Source organism: Equus przewalskii, chromosome 15 (genome assembly GCF_037783145.1).
Source record: "Equus przewalskii isolate Varuska chromosome 15, EquPr2, whole genome shotgun sequence".
Taxonomy (NCBI): domain Eukaryota; kingdom Metazoa; phylum Chordata; class Mammalia; order Perissodactyla; family Equidae; genus Equus; species Equus przewalskii.
The window spans coordinates 87,582,641-87,608,156 of record NC_091845.1 but is presented as its reverse complement, the minus strand read 5'-3'; the positions used below and the strand labels follow the sequence as shown (position 1 = coordinate 87,608,156).

General features: G+C 47.7%; 1 protein-coding gene and 1 long non-coding RNA gene across 8 annotated transcripts in view; both read right to left on the bottom strand.

The window, feature by feature from the left end:
- Nucleotides 1-5,159, bottom strand: part of ARHGEF26 (Rho guanine nucleotide exchange factor 26) — a 113,605-nt gene extending 108,446 nt beyond the window's left edge. For all 4 annotated transcript variants that reach the window (XR_011527661.1, XR_011527662.1, XM_070577671.1 and 1 more), the window contains exons 1-2: nucleotides 3,801-5,159; nucleotides 2,486-2,525 (exon numbers count right to left, since the gene is read on the bottom strand). Coding sequence is in view for 2 of the 4 variants with exons in the window: in XM_070577671.1 (XP_070433772.1) it covers nucleotides 2,486-2,525; nucleotides 3,801-5,144 (1,384 nt within the window). In the remaining 2 variants the exon portion in view is untranslated. The remainder of the gene's footprint in view (nucleotides 1-2,485; nucleotides 2,526-3,800) is intronic.
- A 2,473-nt stretch (nucleotides 5,160-7,632) lies between these two features.
- LOC139076253 (uncharacterized) lies at nucleotides 7,633-24,818 on the bottom strand. 4 transcript variants are annotated; one of them, XR_011527666.1, is made up of 6 exons: nucleotides 24,268-24,629; nucleotides 23,425-23,524; nucleotides 20,953-21,424; nucleotides 18,239-18,372; nucleotides 14,992-15,092; nucleotides 7,633-12,984 (listed from the first exon to the last, which is right to left on the bottom strand). It is a non-coding gene; the product is annotated as an uncharacterized lncRNA (long non-coding RNA). The 4 variants fall into 4 exon arrangements; XR_011527664.1 differs by lacking the exon at nucleotides 24,268-24,629 and having other exon boundaries at nucleotides 23,425-23,739; XR_011527663.1 differs by lacking the exon at nucleotides 7,633-12,984 and having other exon boundaries at nucleotides 13,705-15,092; nucleotides 23,425-23,601; nucleotides 24,268-24,744.
- Nucleotides 24,819-25,516: the final 698 nt, after the last annotated feature.

The following is a 25,516-nucleotide window of genomic DNA, read 5'->3' as shown; positions in this document are numbered from 1 at the left end:
GGTGTTAACGAGGAAGACCAGAGATCTGAAAGCTGTGAGGCTACAGAGCCACAGGGAAAAGCCCTGAGGAGGAGGAAGCAGTCCCCCAGGAGAACAAGAGGGTCGGCTGCTAGAGCCCGGGTGCCCGTGGGCGGAGAGTACACAGTGGGTTCAGGGAGGTGAGCCGGACAGCCCCCCCAAGGACAAAAGGACCAAGCCTCCTCCACACCATAAAGACTGCGTTTCATCCTGACCCCAACGAGAGCCACCCAAGGGAAGATCTGACCAGCCTGGAGGAGCAAACATCGCCTGAGACTCAGGAACTCACAGGATGCCACAGGGTGTCCACGAGCGGTCACGGAGAGCTGGGCTGTGTGACTGCGACAGGACCGCGGATGGACTGGATACGGGGTCACAGAGGGGGAGGAGGTAAGGCTGGGCACTCGGCCCCCAGGTGCCACAAGTGAAAGTAGGAGAGGGGACCATGCAGAGCTGGCTCCAGTGGGGACAGCCACGGATCTGGCTTGAAACACTTGCCGGCCACCGCAGCAGGCTGACCCCACCTCCTCCCGCATTGGCTGTCGAGGTTCCCCACCCACCACCACGACTCCAGGAGTCTGTGGGGAGCTCCCTGTGCTCTGAGCGTCCACAGTGTCGAGCAGACTGTGGGGGTGAAGACAGGCCCCCACCTCGCAACACCCTTGAGAGCACATGCTGGTCAGCACAAAGTGCACACACACGTCATCAACACGACTTCTACAACAGCGTGGGCAAGCGTGTTAGCCTCACTTCACTACGATGAACCCGGGAAGGGGAGATGCTCAGGGCCACTCGACAGAGGAGCAGAGGCGGGGCCAGGGGCCCAGGTCCCTGCCTCCAGCACCACAGGCCATCAGCCTCTGCCTGGGTCACACTGCCGTCAGTCACTAACTGTCAGAACACTGCATGCCGCGTGCACATGTACATGAAAAGGATTTCTAGGTCATCATGTCTGAGAAGAGACGAGAGAGAGACAGAAACAGCCCCTTGTAAGAGGCATCAACATAAAACTAGTTACGATGAAGTCTGTCCTTGGACTTTGAAAACACTCAGCATTTTCCACTGAGGCCAAGGCCCCAGAATCCATAGCAATTTTGGAGGATGAAAACCTCTGCGTACAGATTAGTGGATGCACTGCTCACATCACATCATAACGTGACACAAGAGGACGCAAACCAGGCAGAGAGCCAGATCTCCGCCCAGCACTGGCTGTGTGACAGCAGGCAGGTGACTAGACCTCTCAGAGCTCCCAGGAGATGAACTATCCCAACCAGCCAAAATCTGTGTCTGGGTTTCTGCTCCATATAGATCTGTCTCCTAGAATTGGTGCAAAGAATGAATTTTTATAAACTGGTCGTGTTTAGACGCCCCACTGGGAACTGATGTTACAAGAATTACACAGGGAGGGGCTGGCCCCGTGGCCGAGTGGTTAAGTTCGCGCGCTCCGCTGCAGGCGGCCCAGTGTTTCGTTGGTTCGAATCCTGGGCGCGGACATGGCACTGCTTATCAAACCACACTGAGGCAGCGTCCCATATGCCACAACTAGAAGGACCCACAACGAAGAATATACAACTATGTACTGGGGGGCTTTGGGGAGAAAAAGGAAAAAAATAAAATCTTTAAAAAAAAAAAAGAATTACACAGGGAAATGTTCTGTAATCCCCCAAGGTTCCATATTTTATAACTCTGTGTAGTTTAACATCAGACTTAGTTACAGAGAGGTATGCCCTTCTTCACGATCCTTTAAAGGCTGGCAAACCTTAGCATTTCAAGGCACAACAGAAAGTAACTACCCTCGCCTCCACCCTGTTCCTCCAGTCCCACCAGGGCTGCAGGAGGGCCTCTCTCTTAGTGTTCTCCCAGTTGACACCTGACCCATCTATTTACACGCAGTCCACTAATCTGATTACCGTTTGAACACCTGGTGGAAGCCGCTTTTGTTTTTGAGATTCTTAACAAGAATACCATATGGCTATAAATTCTCAGGAATTTGTTTCTGTCAGCCATGAGAGTTAGATTTTCCCCAAATTGAAATCTGACAAGGAAGCAGGAGGTCAGAAACAAAACTAACATACAGGAATACGGGAAAAGAATCTTAAGTCAAAGGAACTAGGACCGAAGGAAATACGACTTGAGATCTAAATACCAAACTCTCTGAGTTTCTGACTCAAGGGCGGGAGCCTGTGCCTCCTCTTTCTGCATTTTCGAGGCAGGTGGGGACGGAGCCAGAGCAGAGAGTTAACACCCCAGGACACTGACCGACAAGGCCACCAGCTTACAAGGACGCCCTCAGTTCCACTCACTGTTGGTATCAGGAGATGAAAGTTCAGCTTCGCGCTGTACAATTTGAGAAGAAGTTGGACATTTTTCTCATCTTGAGTGTTTTTGCTACTGCAGTTGGAGCTCAACTTCTAATTGATATTCCACATTGAAACAGCAATAAAAGTCTGGAAAATCAAATGCTTACCTTCCCCATCAAATGTTCCTTGTCCTTTCAGCGTTTTTTTCTAAGAAACAAGAAAAGCAAAAAAAGAAAAAGCACAGCAAACTAGGTATGAATGAGTCAAACAGAAAATACAGCTGTTTTAAGTAGAAGTCCTTTTTGCTACATTCATTAGCGTTCCAAAGCATGCAGCACGTGACCCCGGGAGGAGCTGACCCACGCGACTACTACAACTCACTAACAGGGGAAATAAATGCACACTGTCCCCGGCTCCCATCAAAACAGCTTGAGAATGCTCGAATAACAGCAGCTCAGCTCACGTCACTACTCATGATTCACCATCACTGTTGAACTGAACTCTGCTATACTCGCAGAGTTAGGAGGAAAAAAACACATAAAATGTTCTGTAGTTTGTTTTCTTTAAGGCCATAGGATCTAAAATAAAACAGGCTTGCGGTGAATTACATATGTGGCATTTATACAGACTGGTTCCCGTTCTCGGATTAATCAAGAAAGGATGTGGCTGCCACAATGAATGTCTGCCCTACCGCTGAGGTCTGTCTCATTTCTGGAGAAGATAGCACACGCTCTCCAAAACACCCGTCTCCAGTCTTCCTTGTGTCTTCCTGTCACACTGACCATATTTTAACAAGTGCAGCTCCCAGGCCTCTCCCAGGGAGCAGTACCACACGGTTCCCTCCAACCTGAAGCTGTGAGCCACCAGCTTGCTAAACGCCCTCAAGGATGAATGGGCACCAGGTGGGAAATACAACCAGAGGCCGTGGTGGCAGGAGCAACAAAGAAAAAGGAGCAGGTATTTGGGTCTTGTGTGATTCTGGCAACTGACTTTAAAATTCACAAATCACCTGCATGGCATTAGTCTGTGATCACCACTCAGAACACAATTCAATAATTAAAGGGTTAATGTAAATAATTAAAATAGTCAATAGGCTCCAAGGAAATCAGTGTTCTCCGGTGCCCACCCTGATGGATCAGCACCCACTGAGCGACCCCTGCAGACCAGCACGGGACAGCCAGCTCTCCCCCTCCTTTTCAGCTCCTGTGCTAAGAGGCATCAAACTCCCTCAGCCAATACTTAACGTGCGGGGTTTTATTTCCCATTCGCCCCTCACAATTTGCCTGAACTTGGAAAGTCAAGACACAGGGGTAGGAGGGTCACCTCCCCCACAAGCTGCACTAACCTGGCAGCGCGGGCCGGCAGCAGACCGGCCGAGGGAGGCGCGCACAGCTCTGGCCACAGACCGCAGACCCCAAGGGGAACGGGGCGCCCCCACCCCGACACCTTCCTCCCGCTCCCGGCGCCGCGAGCGGACCCGACCTTTGTCCTTCCCAGGCTGGAGAACTTCTCCTTGTCTTCCATCACGGCTTTCAGGACAGGCTGGGACATTCTGTTCTTCTTCTTCGAGGTGGCCGGACTGTCCACATCCAGGCCACTGACCACGGCCCTGCGGTAGGACGTGGAGCGCAGGCCCCTGCGCAGGGAGCCCGGGCTGTCGGCCGCGCTGTCGGGCGGGGGCGCGGGCTCCGCGGGGCCCAGGCCGGCCCCGAGCCCCTCCACCATGCTGCGCGCCTTGACCAGCCTCTGGTGCGGCCCCGCGCCCTGGCCGCCGGGCCTGCTGCTCCTGGTCTCCGAGGCCAGGCCCCGGGGGATGATCTGCCGCTTCCCCACCTTGAGGGCGGCGGGGCTGTTGGTGCTCAGCACCACGGCGAGGCCGTCCGGGCGCGCGTCCTCCCGCGGGGGCGGCCTCCCCGGGGGCGCGGGGTCCTCGGCCGTCGGCCCGGCGAGCGCACGCGGGCCCGGGGCCCGGGGGGGCAGCCCGTTCGCCGCGGGCGCGGACAGGGGGCGGGCGGCCGGCGGGGCCGGGGTCCGCACGGGGCGCACGGGCTGCAGCGCAGTCGAGACCGCCGAGCCCCTCGCTGGGGACTCCGGGGGGCCGCCCGACGCCGCCTTGGGGCCCCGGGGGGACTTGGACCGCCGGAGCCGGGGGGAGACAGCCCTGCCGCCGGGGGCCACCGTCCTACCGGCCGGCGCGGGCGGCGGCCCCCGGTCCTCGGCCGGGAAGTCGGTGACCAGCAGCCCGCTGGGGCTCTGGTAGGAGCGGGGCCGGGGGGTCGGCCGCCGCGCGCACAGCGGGGTCAGGCTGCCGCCGGACCGGGGCCCCCGGCCCTCGCCGTCCATCGCGGAGCCGCCGGCCCGGGCGTCCACGGGGACGGGCGGGAGCCTCCGCGCAGCGCGCTCGCCGTGCGCTCTCGGCCGGCCGCCGGCCCCGCCGCGCGTCCCCACGCGCGCCCACAGTCCCCAGCGGGACCCGGACCGAGGGAGCTCGCGCGGAGGGGCCGCCGCCACCCGCCGGCCGCCTCGGCTGCCCGGACCCTCCCCGCGGAGCGCGCCGCGCCCCAGCCGGCCGGCCCGCCGTCGGTCCCGCTCACGCAGCGCGCTGCGGGGGCATCCACCTTCGGGCTCCGCCCCGCCGCCGCCGAGCGCCCGCCGCCTGTGGGTGGCCCGGCCCCGCGAGTGGCGCCGGCGGGAGCGGCGGGAACCGCCGAGCGCCGTCCGCGGAGGCACCGCCCCGCCCAGGCCCGGCCCCGCCCGCCCGGCCCCGCCCCCCGCCCGGCCCCGCCCCAAAGCGTGGCCCCGCCCCCAGGCTCGGGCCGTCCCCATTCTTGGCCACGCCCCAGTCCTCCACGCCCTGAGCATTGACTCCGCCCACAAGCTTGGCCACGCCCCAATTGGCCCGGCCTCCGTCTTGGCCCCGTGCCAACCTTGGCCTGGGGTGGTCTTAAAACTCAAGTCTGGTGGCCTCGTCCCCCCACCCTCCCCACTCCCCGTGTAAAATATTTTATACTCTAGATTTGCTTGTTTGTGCCTGGACTATTTCCGGAGGGCCCGCAAGGCAGCTGGGGAGGCACGGAGGGAGGGGGCTTCCATTCGGTGGTCTTGATTTATGTGCTTTGAGTCCTGGATGTCACCTATTAGAAATCATCGCCACCTCAATGACAACAGCGATGTGTTGGTTTCCGAGCACATGCAGACCACCATTCAGGACCCCCTTCCCACTTACGAAGCCCTCACGATGGGCCACCCCTGCCGCCGGGCTCCACCACCTCCCTCGCTGTCCCTGGGCCACCCGGCCACAGCCTGACCCTCGGAACCAGCCCTGGCTCCCCCTCGATGTCGGACCTGCCACCCACCGTCCTGAACTATGACCCGCTTGTCTGTCTTCCCAGCCACCTGTCTTCCCGGTCCACACTCGCGGCAGTCTGCGTGGGCGCGGGCATCTTGCTCCTGTTTATTCTCTGCGTCGTCGTCTTCAGCCTGCAAGCCCCAGAGGGCAGGGCTGCGTGTTGACTGCCCCTCCGCATTCCAGCACGCAGTGGGCAGCTGATAAATGTCTGTGAGCGAATGAATGAGAGGAGCGAGCGAGCACAGTGACCACCTCCCAGAGAGCTCCTCTGCCAAGTAGTAGAAAGTCCTGGTCTGGCTCCTGCCGTGTGAGAAGAACAAGGCAGCTCGAGAAGACAGATGATCCTCGGCCGCAAGACCCGTACAGCAACTTCTATCAGAGGACGTTTGGGCGCATCTGCAGGTTCTTCCAGCTTTCGTGCATTCAGCGGGGATGCTGTGAGCATCCACGTGTGCCAGTTCGGCTGCTCCTCGTGGTCGCAGATACATCGAATGCAACCGCCAAAATATAAAGAGGCGATCTCTGGGTGGTGAGGTGAAGCATGACGTTTTTCATGCTGCTTTATACTTTTCTGCACTTACCAAATGCTGTACATTGAGTATATATTACTTTGATCTGAGATATTTTTGTAAACTAGAAGAAACGGCATCAAAAAATTTATAAGAAAACTTTTTTAAAAAAGAAATTTACCAAATATTTTCGTTGGAAGAATTATAGCTGATTACATACTCACACATACCCACTTTTTAATATAGGACATTTTCCATATAACACCTATTACTTTTATACTGGAAAAATATAATTTATTTTAAAAATGCTTAACGAATGACAAATGAAATGTTAACTAATTCAGAATGCAGGAAGTTGTAAATGGCGCTGTGAGAAGCTGGCTTCTCTTCAAATTATGTCAGATCGGCAAACAAGTATAACTGATGATTGTGAAGAAATTGCAGGATCTTCCTACCTCGTTCCCAGGCAACAAGATGATACCCACCAAAACAGCAACAACAAAACACCCACCTCTGGTCCTTGACCCAGGGAAGCTCCGAAATTCACAGACCTACTGCCTCTCATACCCTCCATTCATTTTCTCCTATAGCCTCAAATCTAAGACATCTTTGATTACTGGCAACACCAAGGAAGGAGAAGAGCTGCCAATTAAACTGACACAATGTGTTGTCACAGAAGATTTTTGTTTTACACTTATGGAAACAGTGCCTTTAGACAAAGATTTTTCAATAATGTGCATATATAGAAAAGGAAAATGTAGGCAAATAAATTGATTAGAGTATTTCTAAAAATTCTGTACACTTATTCTAATTCTTGTGAACCCCTTTTCACGCAGAGCATCAATATGTGTGTTTTCCCACAGAAGATCATTGATAGCGCAGCATTTCTTAACGGGATGTTCTAGTCTTGTCTCAGAGATTTGCTCCCTAGCCACTGACACACTGCAAGTTTGATGCTGGCGCTATCCTACTTGACTGAAAGCATGGTTTTCCTGTTCAACTGAATCATATGTCTCAAGCTATGCAGCTTCTCTGTTGATGGCCAGGAGGAAGTGTGTGACAAACTGCACTTCAGGAGCTTCACTCGTCCTGTGATAGCTCGTGCGTGCAGCTCACGGAATCCATGAACGGGTTATATCAGCCGCTCCTTGCTCTGGCCTCCCTTTCACCTCATCTGACACATCGGGCAATTTCTCCTGCCTTCAGTCGCATTTCTTGGTATATGGCTTTGACACAGGTAGCACTAAATTGCTTAGAAGCCAGTGAAGTCATGACAATGGCAGAGTAATGATCACGTTAAGTACAGAGGCAATGCCAGGGATGTCATGATGCCACCTGGCTGATGGCTGTTTCTTTGACAGCACACATCCTGGTTTCAGGGAAGGGCCCCAAGCGCTTCTGAGGACTGGAGAAGTACAGTTCATCAAACAGGTAGGAATGAGATATTTCACTGGTATAGTGCAATGGTATATTTATTATATTTTTTTAATTTTTAAAAATTTTAATTTTTTCCAGTTTTATGAGATATAATTGACATATAACATTGTATTAGTTTAAGATGTATATCATAATGGTTTGATATTCGTGTATACTGTGAAATGATCAGCAGAATAAGTTTAGTTAACACCCATCACCTCACATAGTTACAATTTTTTTCCTTGTGATGAGAACTTTTATGATCTGCTCTCTCAGTAATTTCAAGTATACAATGCAGTATTGTTAACTATAGTCACCATACTGTACATTACATCCTCATGACTTATTTATCCAGTAACTGGAAGTTTACACCTTTTAACCGCCTTCACTCATTTCCCCCAATGATATATTGAACTATTGAAATATTCAATGGTATAAGGCAGGATACCAGAGGCAGGCATACCAATTATTGCCACATTTTCTAGACAAGTTTGCCTTGATCGCCAATTATGTGTGTGACATAATAATTAGGCTAATTTTTAAGTGCAACTTGTTAGCTAGTATTATTACCTTGCAGGTACATCTCACACACTCTTTATTCATTTATTTATATATTCCACAAATACTCATTAGATGCTTTTAAGTGCAAAGCACTGGACCAGGCCTTCCTGAGGCTTATGACCTGGCTGATTTACTACATCTGAAATATTAAGATAATTATATAAGGCAGCTAGGCTGAGTAAGATGCATGCTAAGCTCCTTGTTCTGTGAGAGGCTTTGTGAAGAACCCTGGCTAGGAGTGGGCCAGAGAGCAGGTGAAATATCATGAGGTGGAGACGAGGAGAACAGAGTCTCCGAGAGCAGCCTCACTGCCTAAACCAAGGGGCACGGCTGGAGAACCGATGCCTGCGAAGTGCCAACGCTATGTCAAGCACTGTTATTCATTACACATAATTTAATCTCACATCACTCCTGTCTCCACTCAAAAAGCTCTTTATAGACGGTTGTTCAGCTGTTGAGTCAGAATCCTGACTCGAGTCTGTCAGAGTCCAGAGCCGACGAGCTCCGTGCCAGAAACTAAACTCACAAGAACAGAGAGTGTGCATTGAGAACTGGTGGGAGGTTAATCTGGCTAAATATGGTGAGAATAGACTGTGCCTTGTGGCATAAACTGAGGGTCTGGGTTTTACCTGGGTGGCATCCGACACTGTCTGAAAGTATTTAAGTTTTTCCATCCTTTAAAACAAATCTGACAACACGAGTCTCAGAAATAAAACTAAATAAAACCAAATAGGTTTGTTTATGTGTTAAAAAAATCCAACTAAACCCATAAAATCTGAGGGAAATCTTCTCTTAGAGGAAAATTAGAGAAAAACATTTAAATATGCACATAACAGGCAAAGCGTTAATATCTATATCATTAACAACTCAGTATGAAAAAGATAACTATGGAAAATGAGCAAAGAGTGAGAATACACAGTTTAGAGAAGACACAAGTACCCACTATACATAAAAATATACTCAGCCTCAATAGTAAAAACAAAATTAAAACAGTAACGAGATCATGGTTTTTGATCCATTATATCAACAAAGATTTAAAAAAACACATGAAGCACCCCACTATCGGTAAAAGTGCCAGCAAAAGGGAGTTCTGACTCATTCACAGGAAGTATGTAAATTGGTAGAACCTTCTGGAGAGCCATTACATGATACTTAATCAAACCTTGAAGACAGGCCAATCTTTGACCTAGGAACTCCACATGCAGGAAATAATCCTTGCTATGTGGGCAAAAGTATGTTCAGGGATGTTCTTCAAAGCATTTCTTACCGTGGCAAAAAAAATCAGAAGCAGACTAAATGTCGATCGGTACAGGACTCGTTACTGAATCATGATGTGCGGTGCGACCAAAAACAATAGTGTGGATGTGTAACTATTCAGACAAAAATTCAAAATATGTTAAGTGGGGGGAAATAGCTACTTTTAAAGACATTATGCAGACATTATTGAGTTTTAAAAATGCAAACAGTTAGGGGCTGGCCCGGTGGCCCAGTGGTTAAGTTCGCGTGCTCCGCTTTGGCGGCCCAGTGTTTCGTTGGTTTGAATCCTGGGCGCGGACATGGTGCTGCTCATCAAACCACGCTGAGGCAGCATCCCACATGCCACAACTAGAAGAACCCACAATGAAGAATATACAACTATGTACCGGGGGGCTTTGGGGAGAAAAAGGAAAAAAATAAAATCTTAAAAAAAAATAAAAATGCAAATAGCTATAGGTATAAACCCAATACCTAGATTTGGAATATTCAAAATGTCAGCATGGCCGCCTCTGGACAGCAGAATGAAGTGGTGTTCCAGCCATGCTCTGCTGTGAAACAACCCCCCCAACACTTAGGGGCGTAAATAGCAACGTTTTCATCTGTTGTTTCTCACCATCCTGTGGTTCTTCTGAGGGTCTCCCTGGGCTGCCCCCCATTGCTGCAGCCAGCCGTGGGGCAGGCTGGACCGCAGGACACAGCCAGCCACTCACATGCCTGACGGCCAGTTGGTGCTGACTGTTAGCTAGCTTCCTCAATTCTCCCTTTCTCAGATCTTAGACATCCTGGACAGGCTTAGCATCCCCATGATTCCTGGTACAATGAAGCGGTAAGTCAAAATGACAAAGAGCTATCTGGAAAGAATACTTGAAAAAGGGGTTTTGAGAATCGATTAGTTTTCTCTGGGAAAAAAAAACACTTCTTAAAAGGAGACTTTCTGCAGCAATTATAATAATGATTTATAGATTATCCTGTGGTTTTAAAAACATTTTTTGAGCACTTTCCATATTCCAGACCCTCCTTGAAGTGCTTCAAGCGTATTTTCACAACAACCTATGAGGGGGGAACTACTAGCATCTCCATTCCCCAGAAGAGGAAACTACAGCAGAGAGGTTAATAATCCGTGCAATACGGCTTCAGTCTGGCTCATAACTATACACTATTGCCATGTGGTCTGTGACTCCATTATTCACTTATATTTTGTGCAAATAAAATGCAGGCACCTCAGGGTCAGACTGCTTCTCTCTCTATCTCCTGTCATGCTTCAGCAATGAATAGACTGATCAGTTGATGAAAAAGCCCAGAGTTACCATCCAGAGAGGAGGCAGAACAAGTCAACCAGCTAGGAAGAGAACCACAAAAGCCTTAGAAAGGAAGCGTTTCTGAGAAGAAAGTGAGGTCAGCTGCCCCGTTCGTCCACTGAAATTTGTTTGGCTCCTGGTTGGTGCCAGGCCCTGGGCCAGCTGTAGATCTCATGGCAAAAAAAGTCGATGTGATCTTTGCCATCCGTGGTCCGGCCAACAGTCAGGAAAGACCGTCTTTGATGGCTTGAACTCTAACAATGTCACTCACTTAGTGCTCTTCAACGAGCACGTCAGTCTGCGTGGGCCTGGGATCCAACGGAGGTCGGGGCCTGGGATCCAACGTGCAGGCTTCCGGGGCACGCCGTCAGTGTGGAAACCGAGCACAGCACTTAGCTGCAAGTGTGGGCGTCTTGATAGTAAAAGGGAGGAGAAAAACAGGGCAGCCGCTGGCGGGAAAGGGAGAAATTAGCAGCTTTACTTCAAGACCAGGGACACTTGGCGGGCGGTCAGGAGCTGGGGTTCGGTTGGTGGCTGCCACCTCCTTACGGTGGGAAGGAGGACAAGTCGCTTAGTCTCTGAGAACAGTTTCCTCAGCTGCAAAATGAAGCTGTTGGTCCCCCTCAGCACAGGTTGGGAAGCACTGGGACAGACTGGAACAGTCTGGATGGTGCTGGTGTAATGGTGGGGGGGAGGGTGCAACACGGAAGTGGGGAGCCGGGAGACCTGGACAGAAAATTGTACAAAAACTGGTTTCTAATTAACTTCCCCTTTATCTGGAACAGCAAATAATTAGGATAAAATTCTGCTATTTCCAACTCTAGGGTAAAGAAAAAAGAGCTTTTAATGAGAGAAGGTTCGAACTTGCTGAAAACGGCTCAGAGGCCTCTTCCTGAGGGACCCAAGGCGACGGTAGGAAGACTCGGAGGACGGGGCTCCCTCCTTGCGGGCAGCATCAGTCTGCTAATCCGCAGCTTCTGAGAATATTCCCATCTGACTCATGGGCCCGCAGGGCACCAGGTTTTGAGGGGAAGTTCTCCGATTAACCAGAGTGATTAAGATCCAGGTAAACCTCGAGGTCAGGGCGGAGTGCGACAGCCGAGCTGGCCAGGCCCAGGCCCCACTCTCGCTGCTGTTCTTGAACTGTGGGGATGGGACAGGCGTTGAGCCCCTGCTTTCCTCGGTGGCTTCTCGTCTGCGGTGCCTGCACGGCTTGGACGCGCCCTTGATCTCTTCAAACAGTCCAGCAGTTTCCTCGGTGGTTTGGCTTTTTTTTGGCTGGTAAAAATTGGGATTGTACAGAAGTACAAAATACCTCCTGCTCTTGTCTCTAGTTTCCTCCACTGTTAACAGTCTGTTGTATTCCGTAGATTTTCAGATTTGTGGTGGGACATGAACAAGCGTGGGTGTGTATCCCCATATACACAGACACGTGAGGGCACACTATATCCTGTAATGGCATTCTGTCCTCACGCTTGGATATCTGTCCATTTCAACGCTCAGAGAACCACCATGTACTTTTTGTTTTTCTAACGAGGAAGATTGTCCCTGAGCTAACATCTGTACCAATCTTGCTCTATTTTGTATGTGGGATGCCACTGTAGCACGGCTGATAAGTGATGTGTAGGTCCATGTCCAGGATCCAAACCCACAAATCCTGGGCCACTGAAGTGGAGCAAGAGAACCTAACCACTACGCCACAAGGCTGGCCCCGTGCACGGTCTGCTTTTCAATGTCTGCAAAGCATTAGGTAGGATGAATAGAATTGACATTTTTTTAAGTCAGAAGCAGCCAAATACCAACAATTTCATATGGTTCCACCCAATATTATGTAAATTATTAGCAAATTTCCTGTTGATAAACATTTAAATTATTTCTTTGTAAGATCTGAGCACCAATAAGAACAAAAGTTTCCTTCCAGCTCTAAATTTCCATAATTCTTTGCTTTGTCCCCATTTCTCGATGCCTGGGACAGTGAGAGGGTAAAAGAGAACATTTTACAGCACAAAGATGCAGGTATGGTCTAATTCCATTACGTGGAATCTGGAATCCACTCTTAACACAATCTTCATGATGTAATGTGGGGACCGTGCTGTGAGCAGAGTTCTGCTCCTTTTTGGAGAAATGGGTTGAGGGTACCGTCATTGCTACCACGAGTCTCCTTTAGGGGTAGTTTCACAGTGTCTATTTCCCTCTTTTCTGCCCTTTCCTGGATCCCGCTTTTTCTCTGGATTATCAAGACGGTATGCAGAATCTCAACACTTGTTTCACGAAGCCTGTTAAGTAATTTGAACAAAGGTATCTGAATAGGACACACTGTTCCTCTTGTTGGTATTTACAAAAGAACTCGAGATTAAAAAATTCTGTCGTGTGCACTTGATTTTCCAGGTAAAACTGTATCAGGAATCATGTGGGGACACTTAAACTGATTGAGACTTTTCAAGTTTTCTCCTGCCCCAATTTGTCTGGAAGAAATCCAGTCTGCGCTATCTCAAAAATTCAGCGGGGAAAACAGCTGACATAGATTGTGCTGGTGATTACTAAATTCTGTGTTTACCTAGACATTCTGGCATTTGGCTCAAAAGACAAGTCTTTTTAGAAGTGTTCCTTAAACTCACTTTTGCCACAGATTTTAAACTGGAAGAAGAAATGGTAGCAGAGTGAAACTCTGTAAACCATACCCGACTGGGCTCATTACCAAGCTCCTCTCACCACGCGGTACCAGCAGAATTTGAAAAATGCCTTCCAGAGTTGAGACCTGCCACCTAGCAACCACTTTGAAATGCTTCCTGCGCGCTGGCCCAGGATGCTCAGAATGCCCCTTTTGGAATTGGTGGGGTGTTTTGCTGTGCATGGGCCACCGTCATTGAAAGGAGGACTAGAACTTTGTTTTCTGGGCAAAGACATGCAGATTAGAAGGATTGTTTAACTAAACTGTTCAGCTTGTTTTGGAATACGGTTGGCCTATTAAATACAGATTAAAGATTGCATCAGACATACTATACTAAAAATTTATTTGTTGTTTATCTGAAATTCACATTTAATTGGGCATCCTGTATTTTTATTTGTTAAATCTGGCAACCCTATTTTGGAGAGACTTTTGTAGTGCAAACCAGAGGAATATTTATAAGATATGCATCACACATATTAACTTGACCCACCCCCCCCCCCCAAAGCTGCTGATTATATGGATCTAAAACACCTTTCCCGGGGCACTGCTATTGGTCCTACAAGGGAGCCTGAGCATGGGGACCACAGCTGCAGGTAGGGAAGGCGCTCACAGAAGGGGACGAGAAACCACCCCAGGGTTGCACCCGGGAAAGCTAACTAGCTGACGGGCAAAGCAAGGGTCTGAGCGTGCAGGGGCCACACGCTGCCCAGATATCTGAGAGGAAGTGGAAGTGGGCTGACATCAACAGTCATTTTACGTTTAAGGGGGGCGGTGTGAAGCCCTCTACACAAATGTGCACTGCAAAGGTTGGACTGAAGTGGAAGGGGAGGAGCGTGGGACCCACGAAAGGGCACCACGGCCCCATGCAGCAGCCAACAATCCTGGGCCGCCTGCACCAGCCTGGAGAGCCCGCCCGCAGCCCTTCCCGCTTCACCTGCCCGGTTCTGAGCTTGGGAGAGGCTGCCACTTGGTCTTCAATCCGATCACAGCCCCTCATTCCCAGTCTGCAGCCCCTGCTTGTTAACCTAACCCAGCAGCACAAAATACCTAAAACATAGAATGCACACGTAATCCTCTGTGTTCGCAGCACATGATGACACATCTGGAGGACACACGAGACCCTCTCACTGTGGCCACACGGGCAGAGTACTAGAGGGGGCGGGCCCCGAGGGCAGGGAGGTGCACCCGTACCCACTGATTTATTTTACTACGTGTGTGTGTTACTGACTCGAAATAAAAATGTAAATAAAGTGAGTATGGAGAATCTGACTCATCTTTAAACTGCCTGTGTCTTTAGTTCAAGGTGGCTCATTACAATAAGGTGCTTTAAATACACTTCTTTATAGGGTTTCGTATAATCCGCATCCAGCTGAGAGGACCAGGATCTGACATTTCAGCATACTTTCTAGAAAATTTGCTGCCAAAATCAGTGACAAATCCATAGCAATCCTTGGCAAAAAGGTTTTGCTTATCTTCTTAAATGTTTGCTCTGAGCTCTGTGCCATGTTGTTTTTCTATATAGGTATGCGAAAGCTCAAGATGAAAGTCTGATAGAAGCTAAACAAGAGCCTTTTAGATCCTTTTTTAAAATAAGAGCAATATTGGATCCCACCTTGTAAATTCCATCGGGCAGGAGACTTGCCTCCTTTGTTCAGTGATGGATCCTCAGGACCCACAGAAGTTCTGGGCACATTTTCGGTGAGGAATAAAAGTCTGTTGAATGAAGGAATATGTGATCATTATAAAGACTCAAACATCACAGAAAAAGAAGGGATGGAATGTGTAATCCTCTCTAATCTCTTTCCTCCCAATCACTTATTCTAGTCTCTCAAAATGAAAGAACAAATTGTCTATTTCTTGAGGAGTAAAAGTTTCATTACAAATATATTTTTTAAAGATAATTAATTAAAAGATACCATAAAGAATGAAAATACGAGGAACAGAATGTGACACACACAACACAAAGGACTAGTCTGTAAAACGTGTAAAGAACCCCTTCCAATCAATTAGAAAAACTGCCAAAATACTTGAACACTCACTTCACATGAGAGTAACTCCTAATGGCCAGAGTCATAGGAAAGAGCTCTGTCCTTCCGTCGTGAGAGAAACAACCATTAAAACCACCGTCAACACATTGGCGAAACTGCTGAAGTCCCATGGTGCTGTGTGTGGTGAGGATCCTGAGCCACAGGCTCTCATGGGTCGTCTGCGAGCGAGTAAATTGCTCGTTCCAGGGTAGACACCTCCTTGGCATTATCTTCTAAAGCTGAATACACGGCAATTCCACCCCCAGGTACCCCCACAGAAATTCACTCACACAGCAGCAATGTTAGTAACATGCTGAAACGGGAAACTACTCACTGAGCCACCCACAGAGGAATGGATTTAAAAACGTGCCCTGGCGTATTCGCACCATGGAATTCTACACAGCAATGAAAACACGCAGACGCATCTCCAGGCGACGACACGGATAAACCTCACCAACACGCAGCTGTCGCAGAGTTTTGTGATGGTTTCCCCAGGAGATCAGCAGCCATTTCAGTGGTCAGACTCTTCTAGCAATTCAGAGATATCCCAGCGCTGGAGAGTTCCCATCCAGACAGCCAGCTCCGCCTGAGGGCCCCGGTGTCACGGGGACCCACGGGGAGAGGTACATAGTCACTAAAGGGGTTTGGGGGTGAAGGGTGGACTGCGAAGCCAGGGACACATTCAGAGGGCTTTCTGCCCTAGAGGTCAGAGGGCAAGTCTGGGGCTGGGTCTCCCAGAAGCTCTATGGGGCCTGTGCGCCGGGCTTGCCAGCCTGGCTGTGGGTCAAGAGAGCTGGTTCTTCTGCAGCGGGGGCTTCTCACCACCTAGGTAGGAAGGGGCTGCAGAAACCCTCGATCCCCCAGACCAAGGACTCCACGAGGCACGGGCTCCTTGTCTCTGGCCTGGGGTCCTCGCTCTGCTACTACGGCTGCGCCTGCCCCAGCGTCTGCGCCAGTGTTCCCGGACTTGTGTTCGCCTCAAGCGGAGCACTTCAGCCAGCGGCTCCCTTCCTTTACAAGCTGGCTCTCGCATCTTCTCAGCGTTTCTCTGATCCTGTCGCTGCCTCCTATTACAGATGGTGTGCAGCCAGCCCTGCCTTCTTTTAGGAACAGCTGTGTGGTCCTGCCCCTCTCTGGCCTTCAGTTTCTACATCTGTGAAACCAGCTCCTCCTCGCAGAGCCAGGAGTCCCCGAGGCACTTTCATCCTTCACTTCTGTTCTTTCTGCCTCTGGTTATCGGTTTGTTCTGAAAAATCAGCATGAGTTGGTTGTACAAACATGAACAAATGTGAATTTGGGGGGTTTATATGAGTGGGGTGGAGATGGAGCTTGTGGTTGTGAAAAGACCATCAAACCTGAGCTCCACCATTTCTAGGTGAGTCTCTGAGCAAGTCCCTAAATCTCCTTAAATTTTATTCCCATATCTAATAATACTCGCCCTGATGATCACCCAGATTGGGTGTGACGTGGAATTAGAGAGTGCTAGTGAAAAACACCCTGTGAAGTCTATACAAAACAAAGGCGGACACTGTATTGTCGGTTCCCAGGGGCAGGATTCTCAAAGTCAGTAAGAACCACCCTCAGAGCACTCAAGGGCGGCTCCCGCCCAGGCCGCCTGCCCTCTGGTCCTCAGAAGATTCCATTCTGTGGTCTACAGCAGGGCCCGTGGATTGCAGTTTATAAAGCATCCAGGTGACTTTGATGCAGGTTGCCTTCTCACTTTGAGAAGATGTTGGGTTCACTTTGAGCAATATTAACTGTTTCATATACAGATATTGTTCGTTCAAAGAAATTCTTAGTACTTCCAGGTGAACAGAGGGGTAATAATTTTGAGTGTCAAGTTAGGGATGCTGGAGGAGTTCTCTGGGAAGACTGGAGAGCCCTCTTGAGCTTGATAAATAGAATTTAAGTAAGAAAAAGAGGAGATTTTCCTGGTCAAAGTTCTACATGCGTATGTGTGTGTATGTAACATGTACGTATCTCAGGAACTAATTGCTCATATTCTTTGTGCATTTTTATGTTGGGTGGTTGGTCCTTTTCTTACTGAATACTAGCTCTTTGCATATCTAGAAAAATGGCCCTTTGCTATTAAATATTTTGCAAATATTTTTCCACTTTGTTGTCTTTTTGACTATGTCCTCATTGCCATATAGATCAAAATAAAATGTTTCAGTATTTTCTTTTATGTCCAACTAGGAAAGGCCTATCCTTTTCTATGATTATAGGACAATTACCCGTGTTTTCTTCTGGGACACTTAGGTCCGAGGGCATGTCCTGTGGTAGGTGTTTGGCACTAGTAACAGGGCCCTCAGCAAACGTCTCCTTCTTTCCCTCCTTCCTGTTACCGTGTGTAACTCACGGAACCGGTTGCTTTACTTAGGTGAACTCTGTCGTCTTCCCACCTCACCAGGAATTACCGTCTGTGCCTCACTACGAGTCCCGGGGAAGTCTTCAAACAAGGAGGACGCTTTTCCTCTTTCTCCATCCCCTGAAACGGTTTAAATAGCACAAGACTTTCCTGTTTTCCGAAAGCTGGAGAAGTGAACAGTGAAACTGCCTGAACCGGGCGTTTTTGGAGGGTAGCCCTTTATCTTCCTTTCAGGATTATGCATCATTTGGGTTTTACGGCGTTTCTTGAGTCAGATTTTGCTTTTGTTTTTCGCTAGATTCTTAGACTTCTCTTCACTGTGCCTAAGGTTGGGTGTTCCCTGTCCCATTGTTAATATTCTGCATTCGTGCACTAGTCCTGATTTCAACTGCCATATGATCCCATCTATTTAAATCTGCATTGTTTCCCAAATGCTTCCCGATTTATTTATCAAGTCTACTGACCTTTTTTCTAATTGATTAATTTCTGCTATTATCTTCAATAAAATCTTCTTTTTCCTTCTTTGTTTTTTTTGTTTCATTCTTTTTCTAATTTCTTGAATTGAATGATGTGTTCACACATTGTATCAGTTTGGATCCTGTCAGGAGAGAGAAACCACATAATAATTTGAACAGGGAAAGTTTAATATAAAAGATTATTAACCACAACAAAGGATTAAAGTAACCAGGGATTGTCTAGTCAGAAGTAAAGAGAACTCTGAAGAACGCGGGTGTGGCAGAGCACCCTCGGAGTTGAGCTGGAGCACCCAAGCAAGAACCCTCGGGGGTGGGGGTGGGGGGTGCTTGCTGAGATGCTGAGGTCCTGATCTTGTTGAAGAGCCAGCTGCCTGGCTCGCTGGACCGCCGAGAGCAGTCAGCCGGTACGCGCCGGGCCGCCGAGCAGTCACCGTGCCGCCGGGCCGCCGAGCAGTCACCGTGCCGCCGGGCGCGGCGTGCGCCGAGCAGTCGACCGCGGCTACCGCTGTGCCGGTGACACCTGGTGGAGATCCGCCCTGTAGTGTGCCAGGGAAAGCTGTTCACAGGGAGCGGCCCTACCAGAGGAATTTGACTGCAAAACTGCCCTAGGGCAAGCGTCTGAGGGCTGCTGTCTGCTGCACACTGCAGGAGGTGGAAGAGCTCTCTGCAAACTGACAAGGCGGGTGCACGGGGCAGGGGCGCTGCATGCTGCTGTGCACTGCAGGAGCTGAGCCCTGGAGAAGGTGCAAGCTGCTGGTGGTGCTGAACCAGCCGTCCACTGACGCTGCAGAGCCTGCCAGCCCGACCCCCTGAGCAGCAAGCTACCCCCTCCCTGCGCCTCTCTCTGCAGCCTGCATGCAGCTCAGGGCCGGCCAGTAAACAGACAAGGTCTAAAGGGCCCAGGTCCATTCTCCCAGAGCAGCCGAAAAGGGTGGATTTGGAGAGAAGAGGCGATCAACAGGTAACCGCAACAGGTGTTCTTGGATTCTTGTCGAATAAGGAAAGCATTTAAAGAGGTACATTTTGTTCCAAGTACAGCTGGATGCACTTCTCACACATTTGGACTTTGTGTTCTCAGGTTCACGTGTTACTGCTGTTTTCAGATTACTCGGTGATCAGTGGGAGGTGTTTCACTTTCTGTGACTTGATAGTTACTTACGTTCTATTTTTAGTTAATAGATGGACTTTTCTCTCTTGTTTATTTATGTTTTTGTCCTGTACAAATATTTATTTCTATTATATTGCAGTCAAAGAATCTGCCTTTACTAGTTGTACTATTTGGTTTTCTTTACAAGATTTTGTAAATGCTTCATGGATTTTTGAAAAGAATGTATAATGTCTATGTGGTAAACAGCTCAATACGTACACTAATTAAGCTTTTAAATTATATAATGTATATTTTATTTGTTAGCTTGGTCTGTAGAAAGTTGAGAGAGATTAAGGCTGTGATTTTTTTCAATTTGTTACAACTTCTCACAAATTTTATTTTGCATATTTTTATATTATTTGGTACGTAAACATTCATTAATGGAGTTTGGAATTTTTACCATAGTATATTTGCCTAGATGCCTGGCACATAGTAGATATTTAATAAACACATATTAAATAATGGCCTTAATTTTTTTTAATTAAACAGTTTAAATTATTTTTGAATGCTATTAGCATCATCATGTCATTTATATTATTTGAAATACACTTTAAAATATATTAGCCGGGGGGCAGCTGGTGGCGCAGTGGTTAAGTGCCCACGTTCCATTCGGCAGCCTGGGGTTCGCCGGTTCAGATCCCAGGTGTGGACGTGGCACCCTTGGCAAGCCATGCTGTGGCAGGCGTCCCACATATAAAGTGGAGGAAGATGGGCACGGATGTTAGCTCAGGGCCACTCTTCCTCAGCAAAAAGAGGAGGATCGGCAGCAGATGTTAGCTCAGGACTAATCTTCCTCAAAAATAAATAAATAATAAATAAATAAATGAATAATAAATATATATATATATATATTAGCCAGAAGAAAGTATATGGAAGGGATGACACAAGATTGCCAAAAAATGTTAAGTACTGAAGTTGGGTGATGATACACGAGACTCAATAACATCACTCTCCTTTTTGTTGTTGTTTATGCTTATTTCCCATAGCAAAAATTTTAAAAGTACGTATATCTAATTACTTATTAATTCTCCCCCTTGTAGAATAAACAAGTTCTTTCTTCTAATAGTTTCAGGTTTGTTTGGGTTGTTCTGAGTCAGAGGATCCTTCCTAGAAATGTGAGACTTGGGCTACATTTATCATGTAAACTGACACCCAATATTCTCCAATATTCTCCACTGTGTCTCCCTTGAAATATTGATTTACAGGTTTTTGTTGCTCTTGTTAAACGTCCTTGAATGTTTGAATGCATAACCTTTAAAGAGCACTTACAATGTATCCGTCGGTGCTGTGAAGGCCACCCAGGGGTTCATGCCTTTGTTCTTTACAAATCTGGGACTGACTCAAGCACTGGTATTCACTGTCACTGTGAAGATGAAGAAAATCTTGGCACTGAGAGGCTGCATTGTCTAAATTCACAGTCTTGTTATGAGCAGAGCGGGGATTGGAACCGGGCTGGGCCAGTAATAAAGACAGTGCATTTAACTACAGGGCTACGCTTACTAGTCAGCTGTGTGCTTCAAATAATCCACATCCATTATTAGACTTATTTTCTTACCTTGTCATTTTACTTCAGATCAGGTTATTGCTATTTGCGATTATCGTCATATTATTTTCACGTTCATGTGCTCTCTTTGAAGAACTGCTTGCATAATTTTGCGATGTTTGTGTACCGTTGATGACTGTTTAGACATGGCTCCTGAGTCCTGGCGTGGAGGGCGTCCGAGTCCAGAGCTGCCCAGCTGGCTGCACGGGGGCTGCGTGCGGTGCTCAGCTCTGCCACAGCAGTTCCAGTCCTCCGAGCACATGTGGCAAGGAGCTCTGGGTGGCCTCCGGTCGACAGCACGCGGGGAACCGAGGCGCTCACTCCAACGGCCCACAGTGATCTGAGTCCTGCCTCAGTCTCTCGAGGGGGCTCGGAAGTGGATCCACACGCAGTCGAGCCTTAGGACGACCACAGGCCAGGCTGACGCCTTGATGGCAGCCGGGTGAGAGGTCGCGAGAACCAGCTGGGCTGTGCCCCTCAGAAACTGAGAGAGAATTAAAGCTGCTTTAAATCACCAAGTTTAAATTCGTTATACAGCAATAGAAAACTAATACAGTACCCAATATACTTCCAATAGATTCATTTTCTGTTTAAATCTGCCTGAGTTAAATTAACCTGACAATTTTTGTTCTTCCTAACTTGACCTTGCCTGATGCAAATGCTTACTGTGTGCTCTTCAGTAGTATCTCAGCCTCATGTACATATTTTGTGTGTGTGTGAGGAAGATTGTGGCTGAGCTAACATCTGAGCCCATCTTTCCTCTATTTTATGTGGGATGCTGCCACAGCGTGGCTTGATGAGCCATGTGTAGCTCCGTGCCCGGGATTGGAACCTGCGAACCCTGGGCCACTGAAGCAGAGCATGTGGATTTAACCACTTCGCCACTGGGCCAGCCCCTCATTTTTTTCTTTTTCACTTGGCTGATTACAGTATTCATCTGAGTATTTTTTCAGAAACTGTATATGGTTGACTGATTCTGTACTTCTCTTGCACAAGAATTTTCTAATGTAATTCAAAGTAAGAAATGCATCACCCAGTGGCACATACACACACCAAATTTACTTACTTTGAACAATGCTAGATTCTTTTATATTGCTATTCTATTCTGTTCTATTTACCTTAAAAATTATGCTGGTTACAATCTACTAAACTAACTTCATGACTGACTAACCAGTCGGTGTTTGGAAAACATGACTGTAAACTATGCTTCTTTTTTCTTTTTCTTTTCTTTTGTCTTTTTAGCATTTTGAGTTGTGCAAAACACACCTGAGGCCAATCTATTGTCTTTTCTTTTAGTGAAGTAACCTGTTGTTTTCCACCTGAGTGCTCTCGGAAATTTTTTCCTTTATCTTTGAAAGTAATTTAATTTTCCAAATCTTCGGTGTGTCTTTTAAGTTTCAAGAGTGACGTGTTTTCTGAGTTCAGGGATATTTTCTTCTACTTATTCAATTATAAATCCAAGTTTCCTACTTTTTTTCAAAGCTTCAGGTCTCTAAGGTCTGGGAGAGTTTCTTGAATAACCTTCTAAATCACTGATTATGTTTTCTGCAATATCTAATAGATTTTTCATTGCTGACTGTGTGTTTTAAAATTGGATGGTTGTTTTTGAATCTATACAAGTTTTTCTGCCATCTGCTTGTACCCATACATATTTGCAAAACACATATCTGATAAAGGCCTTTTTTTTTTTTAACTTTTACTTTTTTCCTTTTTCTCCCCAAAGCCCCCTAGCACATAGTTGTATATTCTTCGTTGTGGGTCCTTCTAGTTGTGGCATGTAGGATGCTGCCTCAGCGTGGTCTGATGAGCAGTGCCATGTCCACGCCCAGGATTTGAACCAACGAAACACTGGGCCGCCTGCAGCGGAGCACGTGAACTTAACCACTTGGCCACGGGGCCAGCCCCTCTGATAAAGGACTTTTATCTAGAACACAGAAATTACTTATATGTAGAGATACTCAGTACAAACATGAGCAAGTGATATGAACAGACCCCTAACCAGAAAAGATGTGCAGATGGCAAATATGCACATAAAAAGATGTTCTACACCATTAATCATTAGGGAGTGCAAATTAAAACCACAATGAGATACCACGACACACCTACTAGAATGGCTAAAATCAAAAAGACTGACAATACCAAGTGCTGACAAGGTTTAGAGCAACTGAAACCTTCATAAATTACTGATGGAAATCAGTTTGGCAGTTTCTTATAAAGTTAAAAACACACTTAGCATACGACCTGGCAATATTCCTAAATATTTAACCAAGAGAAATAGAAACATACTTTCCTGCCAAGACCTGTATGTGAATGTTTATAGTAGCTTTATTCATAATAGCCCCAAACTGCAAAGAACCCAAATTTCCATCAACCAGTGAATGAATAAACGAATTGTAGTGCAAATTACTTATCCATGCAACAACGTGGGTGAACCTCAAAATCATTATATTAAGTGAAAGAAGCCAAATGCAAAAGGATACATACCGTAGAAAGGCAAATCTTCAGTGATAGGTAAAAGATCAGCAGTCTCCGAGATCTTCGTGTGGGGCAGGGGGCTGACTACACAGGAGCTGGTGGGAGCTCTCTGGGGTGACAGAAGTGTTTGAAATCTTGATTGTGGTGGGTTACATGACTGTATTCATTTGTCAGAACTCACAGAGACTGCACACAGAAAAAGGGTGAATTGTGCTCTGTGTAAATTATACGTCAATAAACCTGACTTTAAAAACAGATAAAGAGAATTTGGTAGTTGGTTTTCCATCTGTTAAAACTTTTCCTGACCTCAGACTGTACTCATTTAATAGCGACAATGTTCTTTTGATCTTACAGAGACTATGAATTAGGGTTTTTTAAAAAATTTTGGTTTCTTGGAATAAGTCTGCTTCCTAGGGAATATTTATTATGATTCCTAGAAAAATTCCTTTCCTTTCGACCTTTGATCCCTTTATTTGACTGTTGATCTTTTCTACTAACACTTACAGAGTCCAGGATTAGAATTTGCCAATTAAAAAAATATTTGTCTTATTAAATCCTTTAGTCCATAGTAAAGAAGAAAGGGGAATTTTCCATATTCTGCAGTTTTATGCTCTGGATTAGGTATTCAGTTGACTCTGCAGCTGGACCTTCTGGGAAGCGGCTCTCGACTGAGGAGTTACTTCTCAGCCACAATTTACAGCATTTTTGCCATGTGGAGTCCAGGTCAGTATCGGGTGAGCTGTATTGTTACCATACTGAATGCACAAGCAACGTGGGAGGGCAAGTCCACAACCAGGCCTTAAGACAAAGATCTCAGACTAACAAGTCTGCAGAGGCCAAAAGGTAACCCACCTGTGCAGAACAGTCCGGAGAGGCCCGTGGAACACAACCCGGGGGACGCACGCCTCGTCTGAAGGGGCAGCTGCTGCGCGGCTCTAGTCTATCGTTGCCACGTGGGGATGCGGGCTCAGCGCTGCCAGAGAGCTTCCGATTCCAAGGAAGGCAGAAATCCAGATCTTTTATGCAAAATCTCCCAACCTTTTAAACGTTGGCAACTAATCTGAAATTTTTTAAGTATTTTGTGGACCGACAATGTGTGGTCCTAACCAAACCCGTCTGCGGCCGACCAGTTTGTGACCTCTGCACTGAGAGTTGTTTCAGAGGAGCCCAGACACTCAGAGCGGGCGGAGGCAGATCGAGGTCCAGGCACTCACAGCCTGGATTAATTGTGTGTCAAGCTGAAGAGCTCCCTTGTCCAGACAGTGGTTATTTGGGACACACAGAGACGCTTTTTTAAGGCATTGCCTGATCTTTGGGATTGCATCCTCCGCTTCTCTCCTGCCCCTCCCCCGAGGTGTAAGAACCGTGTGGTCTGCGTGGGACTGACCCCCACACACACTTCTGGCACACTATCCCCCTTGCACACGTCAACAGGCAGTAACCCACGCCCCAGCCAATCAGCAAACATTTCCTACACACGCAGATCAGACCACAGGGACTTTACTGCGTGAGGTTTACAGACTTTAGACGAGGAAATGAAGCCCCAGAGAGTGAGAGGATTTTGTGGAGCATGCGTAGCTGTCTAGAGGAAGAACGGAGACCTTGAGGGGTCTCCTCACTCTGCCCTCTTCATTTAAATTTCTTCTGTTACCTTTAGAAACAAACAACCGTCCTGTGGTATTTTGCACTGATCGTTGTCTTGCAGCTACTGTTATTTATGTACTTTTGTAACGCCACCTAATTCCTGCCCTGTTACCATATGATAACATTTCAGTACTGCAGGCCTCCTGCCTTTAAACTCACCATCTATGTTCTTAATACCACTCATTTTATAGCTGTGTCTTTCAAGATTCAAAAAAAAAAAAAAAATTAAACTTGCCTTAGCCAAAAAAATTTTTTTAAACCCAGAAGTCCACTGGTGGCACTGACTTGAGGCACTGCGGGATGCAGAGCGATGCCGTTTGTCTCCTGGTCTCTGCTTCTCTGGCCACTTTCTCTTCTGGAGCTGACGCCACCCCTCTGCAGCCGGGAGGTGGCTGCTGGCAGCACCAGGCTCCTAGTCAAAAGTTAGTAACCACGGGCAGAGATGCTCTTTGTCTCA